The 22,162-nt window shown below is 48.2% G+C and overlaps 1 protein-coding gene across 2 annotated transcripts; it reads left to right on the top strand.

Moving 5' to 3' along the window:
• The first annotated feature begins 395 nt into the window (after nucleotides 1–395).
• On the top strand, nucleotides 396–21,837 carry LOC138801672 (uncharacterized). 2 transcript variants are annotated; one of them, XM_069984727.1, is made up of 6 exons: nucleotides 396–531; nucleotides 9,781–9,897; nucleotides 18,055–18,333; nucleotides 19,963–20,175; nucleotides 20,713–20,735; nucleotides 21,616–21,837. In XM_069984727.1, exons 3-6 carry the CDS (start codon nucleotides 18,057–18,059, stop codon nucleotides 21,793–21,795), a joined length of 693 nt encoding a protein of 230 aa, XP_069840828.1. In that variant the 5' UTR covers nucleotides 396–531; nucleotides 9,781–9,897; nucleotides 18,055–18,056; the 3' UTR covers nucleotides 21,796–21,837. The 2 variants fall into 2 exon arrangements, with proteins under 2 accessions (XP_069840828.1, XP_069840827.1); XM_069984726.1 differs by having other exon boundaries at nucleotides 9,778–9,897.
• The last annotated feature ends 325 nt before the right edge of the window (nucleotides 21,838–22,162 follow it).

Genomic DNA, 22,162 nt, shown 5'->3' with positions numbered 1-22,162 from the left:
GTGCTCTGTGTGTAGGGCCCCGCTGTGCTCTGTGTGTAGGGCCCCGCTGTGCTCTGTGTGTAGGGCCCCGCTGTGCTCTGTGACGCCTCGCTGTGCTCTGTGAGGCTCTGTAGGGCCCCGCTGTGCTCTGTGAGGCGCTGTAGGGCCCCGCTGTGCTCTGTGAGGCTCGGTAGGGCCCCCGCTGTGCCTCTGTGAGGCTCTGTAGGGCCCCGCTGTGCTCTGTGAGGCTCTGTAGGGCCCCGCTGTGCTCTGTGAGGCTCTGTAGGGCCCCGCTGTGCTCTGTGAGGCTCTGTAGGGCCCCGCTGTGCTCTGTGAGGCTCTGTAGGGCCCCGCTGTGCTCTGTGAGGCCCTGGATTACTGTACGGTGTGCAGTACACAGATTGCTGGGACACTTTCACTTTCTCTTCCCAGCAGGCGGCTCTGAGCTCGGCTCTTCCTGCATCCAGTCTGCACTCACACTCAGGATCGGGGCCTTGTACAACCCTGAGATACAGCAGAAGTCACACTGATCCATCCACACCCGTCCATGAGGTAAGAGAGAGACCTGGGGACTGGTAGGAGCAATATATACTGATGTGTGTGACTGTACAGCCCCAGTATATACTGATGTGTGTGACTGTACAGCCCCAGTATATACTGATGTGTGTGACTGTACAGCCCCAGTATATACTGATGTGTGTGACACTACAGCCCCAGTATATACTGATGTGTGTGACACTACAGCCCCCAGTATATACTGATGTGTGTGACACTACAGCCCCAGTATATACTGATGTGTGTGACACTACAGCCCCAGTATATACCGATGTTTGTGACACTACAGCCCCCTTTATATACTGATGTGTGTGATACTACAGCCCCAGTATATACTGATGTGTGTGATACTACAGCCCCCTTTATATACTGATGTGTGTGATACTACAGCCCCAGTATATACTGATGTATGTGACACTACAGCCCCCAGTATATACTGATGTGTGTGACACTACAGCCCCAGTATATACTGATGTGTGTGATACTACAGCCCCCTTTATATACTGATGTGTGTGATACTACAGCCCCAGTATATACTGATGTGTGTGACACTACAGCCCCCCCAGTATATACTGATGTGTGTGATACTACAGCCCCCCCAGTATATACTGATGTGTGTGATACTACAGCCCCAGTATATACTGATGTGTGTGATACTACAGCCCCAGTATATACTGATGTGTGTGACACTACAGCCCCCAGTATATACTGATGTGTGTGACTGTACAGCCCCCAGTATATACTGATGTGTGTGACACTACAGCCCCAGTATATACTGATGTGTGTGACACTACAGCCCCAGTATATACTGATGTGTGTGACACTACAGCCCCAGTATATACTGATGTGTGTGACACTACAGCCCCCTTTATATACTGATGTGTGTGATACTACAGCCCCCAGTATATAATGATGTGTGTGACTGTACAGCCCCAGTATATACTGATGTGTGTGATACTACAGCCCCCTTTATATACTGATGTGTGTGACTGTACAGCCCCCAGTATATACTGATGTGTGTGACACTACAGCCCCAGTATATACTGATGTGTGACTGTACAGCCCCAGTATATACTGATGTGTGTGACACTACAGCCCCAGTATATACTGATGTGTGTGACACTACAGCCCCCTTTATATACTGATGTGTGTGACACTACAGCCCCCAGTATATAATGATGTGTGACTGTACAGCCCCAGTATATAATGATGTGTGACTGTACAGCCCCAGTATATACCGATGTGTGTGACACTACAGCCCCCAGTATATACTGATGTGTGTGACACTACAGCCCCAGTATATACAGATGTGTGTGACACTACAGCCCCCAGTATATACTGATGTGTGTGACACTACAGCCCCCAGTATATACTGATGTGTGTGACACTACAGCCCCAGTATATACTGATGTGTGTGACACTACAGCCCCCAGTATATACCGATGTGTGTGACACTACAGCCCCCAGTATATACTGATGTGTGTGACACTACATCCCCAGTATATACTGATGTGTGTGACACTACAGCCCCAGTATATACTGATGTGTGTGACACTACAGCCCCCAGTATATACTGATGTGTGTGACACTACAGCACCCAGTATATACTGATGTGTATGACACTACAGCCCCCAGTATATACTGATGTGTGTGACACTACAGCCCCAGTATATACTGATGTGTGTGACACTACAGCCCCCAGTATATACCGATGTGTGTGACACTACAGCCCCCAGTATATACTGATGTGTGTGACACTACATCCCCAGTATATACTGATGTGTGACACTACAGCCCCAGTATATACTGATGTGTGTGACACTACAGCCCCCAGTATATACTGATGTGTGTGACACTACAGCCCCCAGTATATACTGATGTGTATGACACTACAGCCTCAGTATACACTGATGTGTGTGACACTACAGCCCCAGTATATACTGATGTGTGTGACACTACATCCCCAGTATATACTGATGTGTGTGACACTACATCCCCAGTATATACTGATGTGTGTGACACTACAGCCCCAGTATATACTGATGTGTGTGACACTACAGCCCCCCCAGTATATACTGATGTGTGTGACACTACATCCCCAGTATATACTGATGTGTGTGACACTACAGCCCCAGTATATACTGATGTGTGTGACACTACAGCCCCCCCAGTATATACCGATGTGTGTGACACTACAGCCCCAGTATATACCGATGTGTGTGACACTACATCCCCAGTATATAATGATGTGTGTGACACTACAACCCTAGTATATACTGATATGTGTGACACTACAGCCCCAGTATATACAGATGTGTGTGACACTACAACCCTAGTATATACTGATGTGTGTGATATTACAGCCCCCAATATATACAGATGTGTGTGACACTACAGCTCCCAGTATATACTGATGTGTGTGACACTACAGCCCCCAGTATATACTGATGTGTGTGACACTACAGCCCCAGTATATACAGATGTGTGTGACACTACAGCCCCCAGTATATACTGATGTGTGTGACACTACAGCCCCCAGTATATACTGATGTGTGTGACACTACATCCCCAGTATATACTGATGTGTGTGACACTACAGCCCCCAGTATATACCGATGTGTGTGACACTACAGCCCCCAGTATATACTGATGTGTGTGACACTACATCCCCAGTATATACTGATGTGTGTGACACTACAGCCCCAGTATATACTGATGTGTGTGACACTACAGCCCCCAGTATATACTGATGTGTGTGACACTACAGCCCCCAGTATATACTGATGTGTATGACACTACAGCCTCAGTATATACTGATGTGTGTGACACTACAGCCCCAGTATATACTGATGTGTGTGACACTACATCCCCAGTATATACTGATGTGTGTGACACTACATCCCCAGTATATACTGATGTGTGTGACACTACAGCCCCAGTATATACTGATGTGTGTGACACTACAGCCCCCCCAGTATATACTGATGTGTGTGACACTACAGCCCCAGTATATACCGATGTGTGTGACACTACATCCCCAGTATATAATGATGTGTGTGACACTTCAACCCTAGTATATACTGATATGTGTGACACTACAGCCCCAGTATATACAGATGTGTGTGACACTACAACCCTAGTATATACTGATGTGTGTGATATTACAGCCCCCAATATATACAGATGTGTGTGACACTACAGCTCCCAGTATATACTGATGTGTGTGACACTACAGCCCCCCCAGTATATACTGATGTGTGTGACACTACATCCCCAGTATATACTGATGTGTGTGACACTACAGCCCCAGTATATACTGATGTGTGTGACACTACAGCCCCCCCAGTATATACCGATGTGTGTGACACTACAGCCCCAGTATATACCGATGTGTGTGACACTACATCCCCAGTATATAATGATGTGTGTGACACTACAACCCTAGTATATACTGATATGTGTGACACTACAGCCCCAGTATATACAGATGTGTGTGACACTACAACCCTAGTATATACTGATGTGTGTGATATTACAGCCCCCAATATATACAGATGTGTGTGACACTACAGCTCCCAGTATATACTGATGTGTGTGACACTACAGCCCCAGTATATACTGATGTGTGTGACACTACAGCCCCTGTATATACCGATGTGTGTGACACTACAGCCCCAGTATATACTGATGTGTGACTTTACAGCCCCAGTATATACTGATGTGTGACTGTACAGCCCCAGTATATAGTGATGTGTGTTACTGTACAGCCCCCCCAGTATATACTGATGTGTGTGACACTACATCCCCAGTATATACTGATGTGTGTGACACTACAGCCCCCAGTATATACTGATGTGTGTGACACTACAGCCCCAGTATATACCGATGTGTGTGACACTACAGCCCCCAGTATATACTGATGTGTGTGACACTACAGCCCCAGTATATACTGATGTGTGTGACACTACATCCCCAGTATATACCGATGTGTGTGACACTACAGCCCCAGTATATACTGATGTGTGTGACACTACAGCCCCCAGTATATACTGATGTGTGACACTACAGCCCCCAGTATATACTGATGTGTGTGACACTACAGCCCCCAGTATATACCGATGTGTGTGACACTACAGCCCCCAGTATATACTGATGTGTGTGACACTACAGCCCTCCCAGTATATACCGATGTGTGTGACACTACAGCCCCCAGTATATACTGATGTGTGTGACACTACAGCCCCCAGTATATACTGATGTGTGTGATACTACAGCCCCTGTATATACTGATGTGTGTGACACTACAGCCCCCAGTATATACTGATGTGTGTGACTGTACAGCCCCAGTATATACTGATGTGTGTGATACTACAGCCCCCTTTATATACTGATGTGTGTGACACTACAGCCCCCAGTATATACTGATGTGTGTGACACTACAGCCCCAGTATATACTGATATGTGTGACACTACAGCCCCCCCAGTATATACTGATGTGTGTGACACTACAGTCCCAGTATATACAGATGTGTGTGACTGTACAGCCCCAGTATATACTGATGTGTGTGACACTACAGCCCCAGTATATACTGATGTGTGGGACATTACAGCCCCCAGTATATACAGATGTGTGTGACACTACATCCCCAGTATATACTGATGTGTGTGACACTACAGCCCCCAGTATATACTGATGTGTGTGACACTACAGCCCCAGTATATACAGATGTGTGTGACACTACAGCCCCCAGTATATACTGATGTGTGTGACACTACAGCCCCAGTATATACCGATGTGTGTGACACTACAGCCCCAGTATATACCGATGTGTGTGACACTACAGCCCCAGTACATACCGATGTGTGTGACACTACATCCCCAGTATATACCGATGTGTGTGATACTACAGCCCCAGTATATACCGATTTGTGTGACATTACAGCCCCCAGTATATACTGATGTGTGTGACACTACAGCCCCAGTATATACCGATGTGTGTGACACTACAGCCCCAGTATATACTGATGTGTGTGACACTACAGACCCAGTATATACTGATGTGTGTGACTGTACAACCCCAGTATATACTGAAGTGTGGGACACTACAGCCCCCAGTATATACTGATGTGTGTGACACTACAGCCCTCAGTATATACTGATGTGTGGGACGCTACAGCCCCCCCAGTATATACTGATGTGTGTGACACTACAGCCCCAGTATATACTGATGTGTGTGACACTACAGCCCCAGTATATACTGATATGTGTGACACTACAGCCCTCAGTATATACTGATGTGTGTGACACTACAGCCCCAAGTATATACTGATGTGTGTGATATTACAGCCCCAGTATATACTGATGTGTGTGACACTACAGCCCCCAGTATATACAGATGTGTGTGACACTACAGCCCCAGTATATACTGATATGTGTGACACTACAGCCCCAGTATATACTGATGTGTTTGACTGTACAACCCCAGTATATACTGATGTGTGTGACACTATAGCCCCAGTATATACTGATGTGTGTGACATTACAGCCCCCAGTATATACTGATGTGTGTGACACTACAGCCCCCAGTATATACTGATGTGTGTGACACTACAGCCCCAGTATATACTGATGTGTGTGACACTACAGCCCCAGTATATACTGATGTGTGTGACACTACAGCCCCAGTATATACTGATGTGTGTGACTGTACAACCCCAGTATATACTGATGTGTGATACTACAGCCCCCCCAGTATATACTGATGTTTGTGACGCTACAGCCCCAGTATATACTGATATGTGTGACACTACAGCCCCAGTATATACTGATATGTGTGACACTACAGCCCCAGTATATACTGATATGTGTGACACTACAGCCCAGTATATACTGATGTGTGTGACACTACAGCCCCCAGTATATACTGATATGTGTGACACTACAGCCCCCCAGTATATACTGATATGTGTGACACTACAGCCCCAGTATATACAGATGTGTTTGACTGTACAACCCCATTATATACTGATGTGTGTGACACTACAGCCCCAGTATATACTGATGTTTGTGACGCTACAGCCCCAGTATATACTGATATGTGTGACACTACAGCCCCAGTATATACTGATGTGTGTGACACTACAGCCCCCTGTATATACTGATGTGTTTGACTGTACAACCCCATTATATACTGATGTGTGTGACACTATAGCCCCAGTATATACTGATGTGTGTGACATTACAGCCCCTGCTCTGTGAGGCTCTGTAGGGCCCCGCTGTGCTCTGTGAGGCTCTGTAGGGCCTCGCTGTGCTCTGTGTGTAGGGCCCCGCTGTGCTCTGTGAGGCTCTGTAGGGCCCCGCTGTGCTCTGTGTGTAGGGCCCCGCTGTGCTCTGTGTGTAGGGCCCCGCTGTGCTCTGTGTGTAGGGCCCCGCTGTGCTCTGTGTGTAGGGCCCCGCTGTGCTCTGTGAGGCTCTGTAGGGCCCCGCTGTGCTCTGTGTGTAGGGCCCCGCTGTGCTCTGTGTGTAGGGCCCAGCTGTGCTCTGTGTGTAGGGCCCCGCTGTGCTCTGTGAGGCTCTTTAGGGCCCCGCTGTGCTTTGTGAGGCCCCGCTGTGCTCTGTGTGTAGGGCCCCGCTGTGCTCTGTGTGTAGGGCCCCGCTGTGCTCTGTGAGGCCCCGCTGTGCTCTGTGTGTAGGGCCTCGCTGTGCTCTGTGAGGCTCTGTAGGGCCCCGCTGTGCTCTGTGGGGCTCTGTAGGGCCCCGCTGTGCTCTGTGAGGCTCTGTAGGGCCCCGCTGTGCTCTGTGATGCTCTGTAGGGCCTCGCTGTGCTCTGTGTGTAGGGCCCCGCTGTGCTCTGTGTGTAGGGCCCCGCTGTGCTCTGTGTGTAGGGCCCAGCTGTGCTCTGTGTGTAGGGCCCCGCTGTGCTCTGTGAGGCTCTTTAGGGCCTCGCTGTGCTTTGTGAGGCCCCGCTGTGCTCTGTGTGTAGGGCCCCGCTGTGCTCTGTGTGTAGGGCCCCGCTGTGCTCTGTGAGGCCCCGCTGTGCTCTGTGTGTAGGGCCTCGCTGTGCTCTGTGAGGCTCTGTAGGGCCCCGCTGTGCTCTGTGAGGCTCTGTAGGGCCCCGCTGTGCTCTGTGAGGCTCTGTAGGGCCCCGCTGTGCTCTGTGATGCTCTGTAGGGCCTCGCTGTGCTCTGTGAGGCGCTGTAGGGCCCCGCTGTGCTCTGTGAGGCTCTGTAGGGCCTCGCTGTGCTCTGTGTGTAGGGCCCCGCTGTGCTCTGTGAGGCTCTGTAGGGCCCCGCTGTGCTCTGTGTGTAGGGCCCCGCTGTGCTCTGTGTGTAGGGCCCCGCTGTGCTCTGTGTGTAGGGCCCCGCTGTGCTCTGTGTGTAGGGCCCCGCTGTGCTCTGTGTGTAGGGCCCCGCTGTGCTCTGTGTGTAGGGCCCCGCTGTGCTCTGTGTGTAGGGCCCCGCTGTGCTCTGTGACGCCTCGCTGTGCTCTGTGAGGCTCTGTAGGGCCCCGCTGTGCTCTGTGAGGCTCTGTAGGGCCCCGCTGTGCTCTGTGAGGCTCTGTAGGGCCCCGCTGTGCTCTGTGAGGCTCTGTAGGGCCCCGCTGTGCTCTGTGAGGCTCTGTAGGGCCCCGCTGTGCTCTGTGAGGCCCCGCTGTGCTCTGTGAGGCTCTGTAGGGCCCCGCTGTGCTCTGTGAGGCTCTGTAGGGCCCCGCTGTGCTCTGTGAGGCTCTGTAGGGCCCCGCTGTGCTCTGTGTGTAGGGCCCAGCTGTGCTCTGTGTGTAGGGCCCCGCTGTGCTCTGTGTGTAGGGCCCAGCTGTGCTCTGTGTGTAGGGCCCCGCTGTGCTCTGTGAGGCTCTTTAGGGCCCCGCTGTGCTTTGTGAGGCCCCGCTGTGCTCTGTGTGTAGGGCCCCGCTGTGCTCTGTGTGTAGGGCCCCGCTGTGCTCTGTGAGGCCCCGCTGTGCTCTGTGTGTAGGGCCTCGCTGTGCTCTGTGAGGCTCTGTAGGGCCCCGCTGTGCTCTGTGAGGCTCTGTAGGGCCCCGCTGTGCTCTGTGAGGCTCTTTAGGGCCCCGCTGTGCTTTGTGAGGCCCCGCTGTGCTCTGTGTGTAGGGCCCCGCTGTGCTCTGTGTGTAGGGCCCCGCTGTGCTCTGTGAGGCCCCGCTGTGCTCTGTGTGTAGGGCCCCGCTGTGCTCTGTGAGGCTCTGTAGGGCCCCGCTGTGCTCTGTGGGGCTCTGTAGGGCCCCGCTGTGCTCTGTGAGGCTCTGTAGGGCCCCGCTGTGCTCTGTGATGCTCTGTAGGGCCTCGCTGTGCTCTGTGTGTCGGGCCCCGCTGTGCTCTGTGTGTAGGGCCCCGCTGTGCTCTGTGTGTAGGGCCCAGCTGTGCTCTGTGTGTAGGGCCCCGCTGTGCTCTGTGAGGCTCTTTAGGGCCCCGCTGTGCTTTGTGAGGCCCCGCTGTGCTCTGTGTGTAGGGCCCCGCTGTGCTCTGTGTGTAGGGCCCCGCTGTGCTCTGTGAGGCCCCGCTGTGCTCTGTGTGTAGGGCCTCGCTGTGCTCTGTGAGGCTCTGTAGGGCCCCGCTGTGCTCTGTGAGGCTCTGTAGGGCCCCGCTGTGCTCTGTGAGGCTCTGTAGGGCCCCGCTGTGCTCTGTGATGCTCTGTAGGGCCTCGCTGTGCTCTGTGAGGCTCTGTAGGGCCCCGCTGTGCTCTGTGAGGCTCTGTAGGGCCTCGCTGTGCTCTGTGTGTAGGGCCCCGCTGTGCTCTGTGAGGCTCTGTAGGGCCCCGCTGTGCTCTGTGTGTAGGGCCCCGCTGTGCTCTGTGTGTAGGGCCCCGCTGTGCTCTGTGTGTAGGGCCCCGCTGTGCTCTGTGACGCCTCGCTGTGCTCTGTGAGGCTCTGTAGGGCCCCGCTGTGCTCTGTGAGGCTCTGTAGGGCCCCGCTGTGCTCTGTGAGGCTCTGTAGGGCCCCGCTGTGCTCTGTGAGGCTCTGTAGGGCCCCGCTGTGCTCTGTGAGGCTCTGTAGGGCCCCGCTGTGCTCTGTGAGGCTCTGTAGGGCCCCGCTGTGCTCTGTGAGGCTCTGTAGGGCCCCGCTGTGCTCTGTGAGGCTCTGTAGGGCCCCGCTGTGCTCTGTGAGGCTCTGTAGGGCCCCGCTGTGCTCTGTGAGGCTCTGTAGGGCCCCGCTGTGCTCTGTGAGGCCCTGGATTACTGTACGGTGTGCAGTACACAGATTGCTGGGACACTTTCACTTTCTCTTCCCAGCAGGCGGCTCTGAGCTCGGCTCTTCCTGCATCCAGTCTGCACTCACACTCAGGATCGGGGCCTTGTACAACCCTGAGATACAGCAGAAGTCACACTGATCCATCCACACCCGTCCATGAGGTAAGAGAGAGACCTGGGGACTGGTAGGAGCAGTATATACTGATGTGTGTGACACTACAGCCCCAGTATATACTGATGTGTGTGACACTACAGCCCCAGTATATACTGATGTGTGTGACACTACAGCCCCCAGTATATACTGATGTGTGTGACACTACAGCCCCAGTATATACTGATGTGTGTGACACTACAGCCCCAGTATATACCGATGTTTGTGACACTACAGCCCCCTTTATATACTGATGTGTGTGATACTACAGCCCCAGTATATACTGATGTGTGTGATACTACAGCCCCCTTTATATACTGATGTGTGTGATACTACAGCCCCAGTATATACTGATGTATGTGACACTACAGCCCCCAGTATATACTGATGTGTGTGACACTACAGCCCCAGTATATACTGATGTGTGTGATACTACAGCCCCCTTTATATACTGATGTGTGTGATACTACAGCCCCAGTATATACTGATGTGTGTGACACTACAGCCCCCCCAGTATATACTGATGTGTGTGATACTACAGCCCCCCCAGTATATACTGATGTGTGTGATACTACAGCCCCAGTATATACTGATGTGTGTGATACTACAGCCCCAGTATATACTGATGTGTGTGACACTACAGCCCCCAGTATATACTGATGTGTGTGACTGTACAGCCCCCAGTATATACTGATGTGTGTGACACTACAGCCCCAGTATATACTGATGTGTGTGACACTACAGCCCCAGTATATACTGATGTGTGTGACACTACAGCCCCAGTATATACTGATGTGTGTGACACTACAGCCCCCTTTATATACTGATGTGTGTGATACTACAGCCCCCAGTATATAATGATGTGTGTGACTGTACAGCCCCAGTATATACTGATGTGTGTGATACTACAGCCCCCTTTATATACTGATGTGTGTGACTGTACAGCCCCCAGTATATACTGATGTGTGTGACACTACAGCCCCAGTATATACTGATGTGTGACTGTACAGCCCCAGTATATACTGATGTGTGTGACACTACAGCCCCAGTATATACTGATGTGTGTGACACTACAGCCCCCTTTATATACTGATGTGTGTGACACTACAGCCCCCAGTATATAATGATGTGTGACTGTACAGCCCCAGTATATAATGATGTGTGACTGTACAGCCCCAGTATATACCGATGTGTGTGACACTACAGCCCCCAGTATATACTGATGTGTGTGACACTACAGCCCCAGTATATACAGATGTGTGTGACACTACAGCCCCCAGTATATACTGATGTGTGTGACACTACAGCCCCCAGTATATACTGATGTGTGTGACACTACAGCCCCAGTATATACTGATGTGTGTGACACTACAGCCCCCAGTATATACCGATGTGTGTGACACTACAGCCCCCAGTATATACTGATGTGTGTGACACTACATCCCCAGTATATACTGATGTGTGTGACACTACAGCCCCAGTATATACTGATGTGTGTGACACTACAGCCCCCAGTATATACTGATGTGTGTGACACTACAGCACCCAGTATATACTGATGTGTATGACACTACAGCCCCCAGTATATACTGATGTGTGTGACACTACAGCCCCAGTATATACTGATGTGTGTGACACTACAGCCCCCAGTATATACCGATGTGTGTGACACTACAGCCCCCAGTATATACTGATGTGTGTGACACTACATCCCCAGTATATACTGATGTGTGACACTACAGCCCCAGTATATACTGATGTGTGTGACACTACAGCCCCCAGTATATACTGATGTGTGTGACACTACAGCCCCCAGTATATACTGATGTGTATGACACTACAGCCTCAGTATACACTGATGTGTGTGACACTACAGCCCCAGTATATACTGATGTGTGTGACACTACATCCCCAGTATATACTGATGTGTGTGACACTACATCCCCAGTATATACTGATGTGTGTGACACTACAGCCCCAGTATATACTGATGTGTGTGACACTACAGCCCCCCCAGTATATACTGATGTGTGTGACACTACATCCCCAGTATATACTGATGTGTGTGACACTACAGCCCCAGTATATACTGATGTGTGTGACACTACAGCCCCCCCAGTATATACCGATGTGTGTGACACTACAGCCCCAGTATATACCGATGTGTGTGACACTACATCCCCAGTATATAATGATGTGTGTGACACTACAACCCTAGTATATACTGATATGTGTGACACTACAGCCCCAGTATATACAGATGTGTGTGACACTACAACCCTAGTATATACTGATGTGTGTGATATTACAGCCCCCAATATATACAGATGTGTGTGACACTACAGCTCCCAGTATATACTGATGTGTGTGACACTACAGCCCCCAGTATATACTGATGTGTGTGACACTACAGCCCCAGTATATACAGATGTGTGTGACACTACAGCCCCCAGTATATACTGATGTGTGTGACACTACAGCCCCCAGTATATACTGATGTGTGTGACACTACATCCCCAGTATATACTGATGTGTGTGACACTACAGCCCCCAGTATATACCGATGTGTGTGACACTACAGCCCCCAGTATATACTGATGTGTGTGACACTACATCCCCAGTATATACTGATGTGTGTGACACTACAGCCCCAGTATATACTGATGTGTGTGACACTACAGCCCCCAGTATATACTGATGTGTGTGACACTACAGCCCCCAGTATATACTGATGTGTATGACACTACAGCCTCAGTATATACTGATGTGTGTGACACTACAGCCCCAGTATATACTGATGTGTGTGACACTACATCCCCAGTATATACTGATGTGTGTGACACTACATCCCCAGTATATACTGATGTGTGTGACACTACAGCCCCAGTATATACTGATGTGTGTGACACTACAGCCCCCCCAGTATATACTGATGTGTGTGACACTACAGCCCCAGTATATACCGATGTGTGTGACACTACATCCCCAGTATATAATGATGTGTGTGACACTTCAACCCTAGTATATACTGATATGTGTGACACTACAGCCCCAGTATATACAGATGTGTGTGACACTACAACCCTAGTATATACTGATGTGTGTGATATTACAGCCCCCAATATATACAGATGTGTGTGACACTACAGCTCCCAGTATATACTGATGTGTGTGACACTACAGCCCCCCCAGTATATACTGATGTGTGTGACACTACATCCCCAGTATATACTGATGTGTGTGACACTACAGCCCCAGTATATACTGATGTGTGTGACACTACAGCCCCCCCAGTATATACCGATGTGTGTGACACTACAGCCCCAGTATATACCGATGTGTGTGACACTACATCCCCAGTATATAATGATGTGTGTGACACTACAACCCTAGTATATACTGATATGTGTGACACTACAGCCCCAGTATATACAGATGTGTGTGACACTACAACCCTAGTATATACTGATGTGTGTGATATTACAGCCCCCAATATATACAGATGTGTGTGACACTACAGCTCCCAGTATATACTGATGTGTGTGACACTACAGCCCCAGTATATACTGATGTGTGTGACACTACAGCCCCTGTATATACCGATGTGTGTGACACTACAGCCCCAGTATATACTGATGTGTGACTTTACAGCCCCAGTATATACTGATGTGTGACTGTACAGCCCCAGTATATAGTGATGTGTGTTACTGTACAGCCCCCCCAGTATATACTGATGTGTGTGACACTACATCCCCAGTATATACTGATGTGTGTGACACTACAGCCCCCAGTATATACTGATGTGTGTGACACTACAGCCCCAGTATATACCGATGTGTGTGACACTACAGCCCCCAGTATATACTGATGTGTGTGACACTACAGCCCCAGTATATACTGATGTGTGTGACACTACATCCCCAGTATATACCGATGTGTGTGACACTACAGCCCCAGTATATACTGATGTGTGTGACACTACAGCCCCCAGTATATACTGATGTGTGACACTACAGCCCCCAGTATATACTGATGTGTGTGACACTACAGCCCCCAGTATATACCGATGTGTGTGACACTACAGCCCCCAGTATATACTGATGTGTGTGACACTACAGCCCTCCCAGTATATACCGATGTGTGTGACACTACAGCCCCCAGTATATACTGATGTGTGTGACACTACAGCCCCCAGTATATACTGATGTGTGTGATACTACAGCCCCTGTATATACTGATGTGTGTGACACTACAGCCCCCAGTATATACTGATGTGTGTGACTGTACAGCCCCAGTATATACTGATGTGTGTGATACTACAGCCCCCTTTATATACTGATGTGTGTGACACTACAGCCCCCAGTATATACTGATGTGTGTGACACTACAGCCCCAGTATATACTGATATGTGTGACACTACAGCCCCCCCAGTATATACTGATGTGTGTGACACTACAGTCCCAGTATATACAGATGTGTGTGACTGTACAGCCCCAGTATATACTGATGTGTGTGACACTACAGCCCCAGTATATACTGATGTGTGGGACATTACAGCCCCCAGTATATACAGATGTGTGTGACACTACATCCCCAGTATATACTGATGTGTGTGACACTACAGCCCCCAGTATATACTGATGTGTGTGACACTACAGCCCCAGTATATACAGATGTGTGTGACACTACAGCCCCCAGTATATACTGATGTGTGTGACACTACAGCCCCAGTATATACCGATGTGTGTGACACAACAGCCCCAGTATATACCGATGTGTGTGACACTACAGCCCCAGTACATACCGATGTGTGTGACACTACATCCCCAGTATATACCGATGTGTGTGATACTACAGCCCCAGTATATACCGATTTGTGTGACATTACAGCCCCCAGTATATACTGATGTGTGTGACACTACAGCCCCAGTATATACCGATGTGTGTGACACTACAGCCCCAGTATATACTGATGTGTGTGACACTACAGCCCCAGTATATACTGATGTGTGTGACTGTACAACCCCAGTATATACTGAAGTGTGGGACACTACAGCCCCCAGTATATACTGATGTGTGTGACACTACAGCCCTCAGTATATACTGATGTGTGGGACGCTACAGCCCCCCCAGTATATACTGATGTGTGTGACACTACAGCCCCAGTATATACTGATGTGTGTGACACTACAGCCCCAGTATATACTGATATGTGTGACACTACAGCCCTCAGTATATACTGATGTGTGTGACACTACAGCCCCAAGTATATACTGATGTGTGTGATATTACAGCCCCCAGTATATACTGATGTGTGTGACACTACAGCCCCCAGTATATACAGATGTGTGTGACACTACAGCCCCAGTATATACTGATATGTGTGACACTACAGCCCCAGTATATACTGATGTGTTTGACTGTACAACCCCAGTATATACTGATGTGTGTGACACTATAGCCCCAGTATATACTGATGTGTGTGACATTACAGCCCCCAGTATATACTGATATGTGTGACACTACAGCCCCCAGTATATACTGATGTGTGTGACACTACAGCCCCAGTATATACTGATGTGTGTGACACTACAGCCCCAGTATATACTGATGTGTGTGACACTACAGCCCCAGTATATACTGATGTGTGTGACTGTACAACCCCAGTATATACTGATGTGTGACACTATAGCCCCAGTATATACTGATGTTTGTGACGCTACAGCCCCAGTATATACTGATATGTGTGACACTACAGCCCCAGTATATACTGATATGTGTGACACTACAGCCCCAGTATATACTGATATGTGTGACACTACAGCCCCAGTATATACTGATGTGTGTGACACTACAGCCCCCAGTATATACTGATATGTGTGACACTACAGCCCCCCAGTATATACTGATATGTGTGACACTACAGCCCCAGTATATACAGATGTGTTTGACTGTACAACCCCATTATATACTGATGTGTGTGACACTACAGCCCCAGTATATACTGATGTTTGTGACGCTACAGCCCCAGTATATACTGATATGTGTGACACTACAGCCCCAGTATATACTGATGTGTGTGACACTACAGCCCCCTGTATATACTGATGTGTTTGACTGTACAACCCCATTATATACTGATGTGTGTGACACTATAGCCCCAGTATATACTGATGTGTGTGACATTACAGCCCCCAGTATATACTGATATGTGTGACACTACAGCCCCCAGTATATACTGATGTGTGTGACACTACAGCTCCAGTATATACTGATGTGTGTGACACTACAGCCCCAGTATATACTGATGTGTGTGACTGTACAACCCCAGTATATACTGATGTGTGTGACACTATAGCCCCAGTATATACTGATGTGTTTGACACTACAACCCCCAGTATATACAGCCCCCATTATATACTTTATAATGGTTATATGAGAACACACTGGAGACTAGAAAGATGCCACTGCAGACTATACAGGGACTACCACTCTCATCAGGCACATAGTGTGCTCCCTGCATATAATACTGCCATACACTGTGCTCACTACATATAATACTGCCATATACTGTGCTCACTACATATAATACTGCCATATACTGTGCTCCCTGCATATAATACTGCCATATACTGTGCTCACTACATATAATACTGCCATATACTGTGCTCCCTGCTACATATAATACTGCCATACACTGTGCTCACTACATATAATACTGCCATATACTGTGCTCACTACATATAATACTGCCATATACTGTGCTCCCTGCTACATATAATACTGCCATACACTGTGCTCACTACATATAATACTGCCATACACTGTGCTCACTACATATAATACTGCCATATACTGTGCTCCCTGCTACATATAATACTGCCATACACTGTGCTCACTACATATAATACTGCCATATACTGTGCTCACTACATATAATACTGCCATATACTGTGCTCCCTGCTACATATAATACTGCCATACACTGTGCTCACTACATATAATACTGCCATATACTGTGCTCACTACATATAATACTGCCATACACTGTGCTCACTACATATAATACTGCCATACACTGTGCTCACTACGTATAATACTGCCATATACTGTGCTCACTACATATAATACTGCCATATACTGTGCTCACTACATATAATACTGCCATACACTGTGCTCACTACATATATTACTGCCATATGCTGTGCTCCCTACATATAATATTGCTGTATGTTGTTCTCCCTAAGTATGCAGGTCTTCTCCATATTACATAGATATGTCAACAGTCTCCTCCATCTCATTGTATCTTCTCATCCACCAGTCTTCTCCATCTTATTGTATCTTTTCCTCCACCAGTCTCCTCCATCTTATTATATCTTCTCCTCCACCAGTCTTCTCCATCGCATTGTAACTTCTCCTCCACCCATCTTCTCCATCTCATTGTATCTTCTTATCCGCCAGTCTTCTCAATCTCATTGTATCTTCTCCTCCACCAGTCTCTTCCATCTCATTGTATCTTCTCCTCCACCAGTCTTCTCCATCTCATTGTATCTTCTCCTTCACCAGTCTTCCCCATCCTATTGTAACTTCTCCTCCACCAGTCTTCTCCATATCATTGTATCTTCTTCTCCACCAGTCTTCCCCATCTCATTGTGTCTTTTTCTCCATCAGTCTCCTCCATCTTATTGTATCTTCTTCTCCACCAGTCTCCCCCATCCTATTGTATCTTCTCCTCCACCAGTCTTCTCCATCTCATTGTATCTTCTCCTCCACCAGTCTTCTCCATCTTATTGTATCTTCTCCTCCACCAGTCTCCCCCAATTCATGGAATATTCTTTTCCTCCAACAGTCTTCTCCATCTTATTGTATCTTCTCCTCCACCAGTCTTCTCCATCTCATTGTAGCTTCTCCTCCACCAGTCTCCGCCATCTTATTGTATCTTCTCCTCCACCAGTCTTTTCCATCTCATTGTAGCTTCTCCTCCACCAGTCTTCTCCATCTCATTGTATCTTCTCCTCCACCAGTCTCCTCCATCTCATTGTATCTTCTCCTCCACCAGTCTCCCCCAATTCATGGAATATTCTTTTCCTCCACCAGTCTCCGCCATCTTTTTGTATCTTTTCCTCCACCAGTCTCCGTCATCTCATTGTACCTTCTCCTCCACCAGTCATGACCTCCCAGCAGCGTACAGTAAGCATTGGGATCTTCTCTCGGGATGATGAAAGTTCCTACCAATGGTTGACCACTCGACTGTCCACCAACTACCATGTGAGGAACATCTACCCTGTCTACATATCTAACAGGAGTCTAGCTAACATAATAGAGGGCATCAATAGTTGCACATTCGCCATCTTGTACCACACAAAAAAGAGAGGACGAATCAACATCACAGACGTCACCGATTCCCTCTACGATGAGGAGCTGGAGCATTTATCATCAACCAAGGGTAAGGTCAGTGGGATCTGGGGGGGGGGGGGTCTCCACACTGCATACAAACAATGCAGATCAACTCTGGTACCAAACTATGGAGCTCAGCTCTGGTACCAAATTATGGAGCTCAGCTCTGGTGCCAAACTATGACGCTCAGCTCTGGTATCAAACTATGGAGCTCAGCTCTGGTACCAAACTATGGAGCTCAGCTCTGGTACCAAACTATGGAGCTCAGCTCTGGTACCAAACTATGGAGCTCAGCTCTGGTACCAAACTATGGAGCTCAGCTCTTGTACCAGTGATGTACCAGAGCTGAACTCCATAGTTTGGTACCAGAGTTGAGCGTCATAGTTTGGTACCAGAGCTGAGCTCCATAGTTTGGTACCAGAGCTGAGCTCCATAGTTTGGTACCAGAGCTGACCTCCATAGTTTGGTACCAAACTATGACGCTCAACTCTGGTACCAAACTATGGAGTTCAGCTCTGGTACATCACTGATTCCCTCTACAATGAGGAGCTGGAGAATTTATCATCAACCAAGATTAAGGTCAGTGGGATTCATTGTATCAAACTATGGAGCTAAGCATCTAAGCTCTGGTACCAAATTATGGAGCTCAGCTCTGGTACCAAACTATAGAGCTTAACTCTGGTACCAAACTATGGAGCTCAGCTCTGGTACCAGACTATGGAGCTCAGCTCTGGTACCAGACTATGGAGCTCAACTTTGGTACCAAACTATGAAGCTCAGCTCTGGTACCAGACTATGGAGCTCAACTCTGGTACCAAACTATGAAGCTCAGCTCTGGTACCAGACTATGGAGCTCAGCTCTGGTACCAGACTATGGAGCTCAACTCTGGTACCAAACTATGGAGCTCAGCTCTGGTACCAGACTATGGAGCTCAACTCTGGTACCAAACTATGAAGCTCAGCTCTGGTACCAGACTATGGAGCTCAGCTCTGGTACCAGACTATGAAGCTCATCTCTGGTACCAAACTATGGAGCTCAGGTCTGGTACCAAACTATAATGCTCTGCTCTAGTACCAAACTATGGAGCTCAGGTCTGGTACCAAACTATGGAGCTCAGCTCCGGTGCCAAACTATGAAGCTCAGCTCTGGTACCAAACTATGGAGCTAAGCATCTAAGCTCTGGTACCAAATTATGGAGCTCAGCTCTGGTACATCACCGATTCCCTCTACAATGAGGAGCTGGAGCATTTATCATCAACCAAGAGTAAGGTCAGTGGAATTCATTGTACCAAACTATGGAGCTAAGCATCTAAGCTCTGGTACCAAATTATGGAGCTCAGGTCTGGTACCAAACTATAATGCTCTGCTCTGGTACCAAACTATGGAGCTCAGCTCTGGTACCAAACTATAATGCTCTGCTCTGGTAACAGACTGTGGAGCTCAGCTCTGGTACCAAACTATGGAGCTCAGCTCTGGTACCAAACTACAGTATGGAGCTCAGCTCTGGAGATATCATTTAGGCCTCCATGGTATTACAATGTTGGCACCGTATAGCGCTATTACCTGTATACTGCATGACTGTGTAGGCCTTTGTATCACTGTGTCTCCGCTCTACGTGACCCCTGCAGTCGTCCATTTTCCACCTCTGTACCCACTCACTGAGATGACTTGTTTCAGGGAAAGAAAACGTAATTGTGTTGATCGATGACCTAGAAGGTGATGGCAGTGGACACAGGACCAGAATCCTCCAGCACCAGCCCAGTATACAGCGACTGGCCTCCGAGCTCTTCTGCTTCACCGTGGAGGAGAAAAGGACTCTGACCACCGACTGCCCGGCTCCAGAGATGGTGGAAAAACTGAGACAGATAGAGAAGATGATTGGTGGGAGAGGTGAGGAGGGACCGCCCGCTCACATAGGCTTCTATCAGTCTGTTCAGGAAGGGTTCTGTCCTCATGCAGCTCCACCACTGGTGAAATGCAGCATTACACACTTCTCACTGAAATCCACGCTATGGCTCTGTAATACATGGAGGAAGCAGGTCCTCCACAGTGGAGAAGACTCCGTATAGCCTCTCTAGGCTTTACTAATAGATGAGAATCCTGAAGGAGCAACCCCTCCTCTGTAACCTATATAGGACTGACAGGACTCAGCACTTATATAGCGGTAATATAGTCAGGATGGAAGGAAGTTGTCAGGATGAGACTCCTGAAGACGAGATGTATCTAGGGGCCCGGGCTCAGGTAACAGGAACCAGCAGTGGTAGGAGAGATGACTGACAGTAACGTGATGCTTCTCTGATATATCTGACACAATGTATACCAGTGTATATACCAGTACATATCAGCAGGTACAGGGCGGCACTATATACATGTCATCTCCTTCTGCTAATATTATTTGCTTACAGCAATTTCTTTTGTCTTTTTCAGCTCCGAGGAAAACACTGCGCAGGGTAAGAAGAGTTATTACTGACGGGTTATAATGAAGGGTGATTACTGACAGGTTATAATGACGGGTGATTACTGACGGGTTATACTAATGGGTTATTACTAGCAGGTTATCATTGACGGGTTATCACTGACGGGTTATTACTGGCGGGTTATACTGACGGGTTATACTGATGGTTTATATTACTGACGGGTTATATTACTGACGGTTACAATGACGGGTTCTACTGACAGGTTATTACTGGCTGGTTATAATGATGGGTTACTACTGAACAATGACGGGTTATATTACTGACGGGTTATTACTGATGGTTACAATGATGGGTTATACTGGTGGGTTATTACTGATGGGTTATTACTGACGGGTTATACTGATGGGTTATTACTGACGGGTTATACTGGTGGGTTATATTACTGACTGGTTATAATGATGGGTTATTATTGATGGGTTATTACTGACGGGTTATACTGATGGGTTATACTGACAGGTTATTACTGACAGGTTATACTGATGGGTTATACTGGTGGGTTATATTACTGACTGGTTATAATGATGGGTTATTATTGATGGGTTATTACTGACGGGTTATACTGATATGTGGGCAGATGTGATATCACTGGTTCCTCCTCCGGCCTGTCGGATGGTCTCTATATTGCGGTGTCGCTATGCACAGTATGGCACCATTATTATGAGCACAATCAGACAGTGTGCCACTACTTATCGGGGCCGGTATGATGCGGGCCCTATGTATCTCCGGAGCCTTATATCATACATAGACACTAATAACAGATGAGTGATCGGACAGACACATTGCCCCATATTCTGCAGGTAGAGCGGTGGATGACAGGATTCCCCCTGATTGCTGATGGTTTCCTTTCCTGCAGGTATACATCATTTCCTGTATAGTCGCCATAGTCTTATTCTGGGTGGTGAGATGCCAGAAGGAAGAAAAACCTGGATTCTGGGCCGTATGTCAGAGGATTCTCCAGAAAGCTGAAAGTTTTTTGTTTTATTTAAAAAGGTTTTATGTTTCACCCCGTCATTTGTTATTGTTTTATATATAATATTAGAGGTTAATAAAGTACAGCAGATCCTGCAGAATCCTATACCTCTCTATAGATGAATACGTAAGAGCTACGGCTGCTGGAAGGCGAAGAGGCGGGAAACTACAAACTGCCCTGGTCTAAGGGCTCGGCCTACATGGCGGCGTCACCGGACCAGAACATTGTGCGATTGTCTCATCGCCCTCCGGCCACTTTATTACACTTGGGATTTGGCTTCTAAAAATGCAGGGAAAACCTTAAAACAGTCCAAATGTCACGGACCACCAGAGGATTCTCCATGATGTACTGCAGTCTGAACCGGCCCCATTGTCCGTGCTGTACTGCAGTCTGAGCGTCCCTGTTCTCTGTGCTGTACTGCAGTCTGAGC

The sequence above is a fragment of the Dendropsophus ebraccatus genome, chromosome 9 (genome assembly GCF_027789765.1).
Source record: "Dendropsophus ebraccatus isolate aDenEbr1 chromosome 9, aDenEbr1.pat, whole genome shotgun sequence".
Taxonomy (NCBI): domain Eukaryota; kingdom Metazoa; phylum Chordata; class Amphibia; order Anura; family Hylidae; genus Dendropsophus; species Dendropsophus ebraccatus.
Note: the sequence above shows the minus strand (reverse complement) of the source record. Positions and strands in the feature narration are given on the sequence as shown.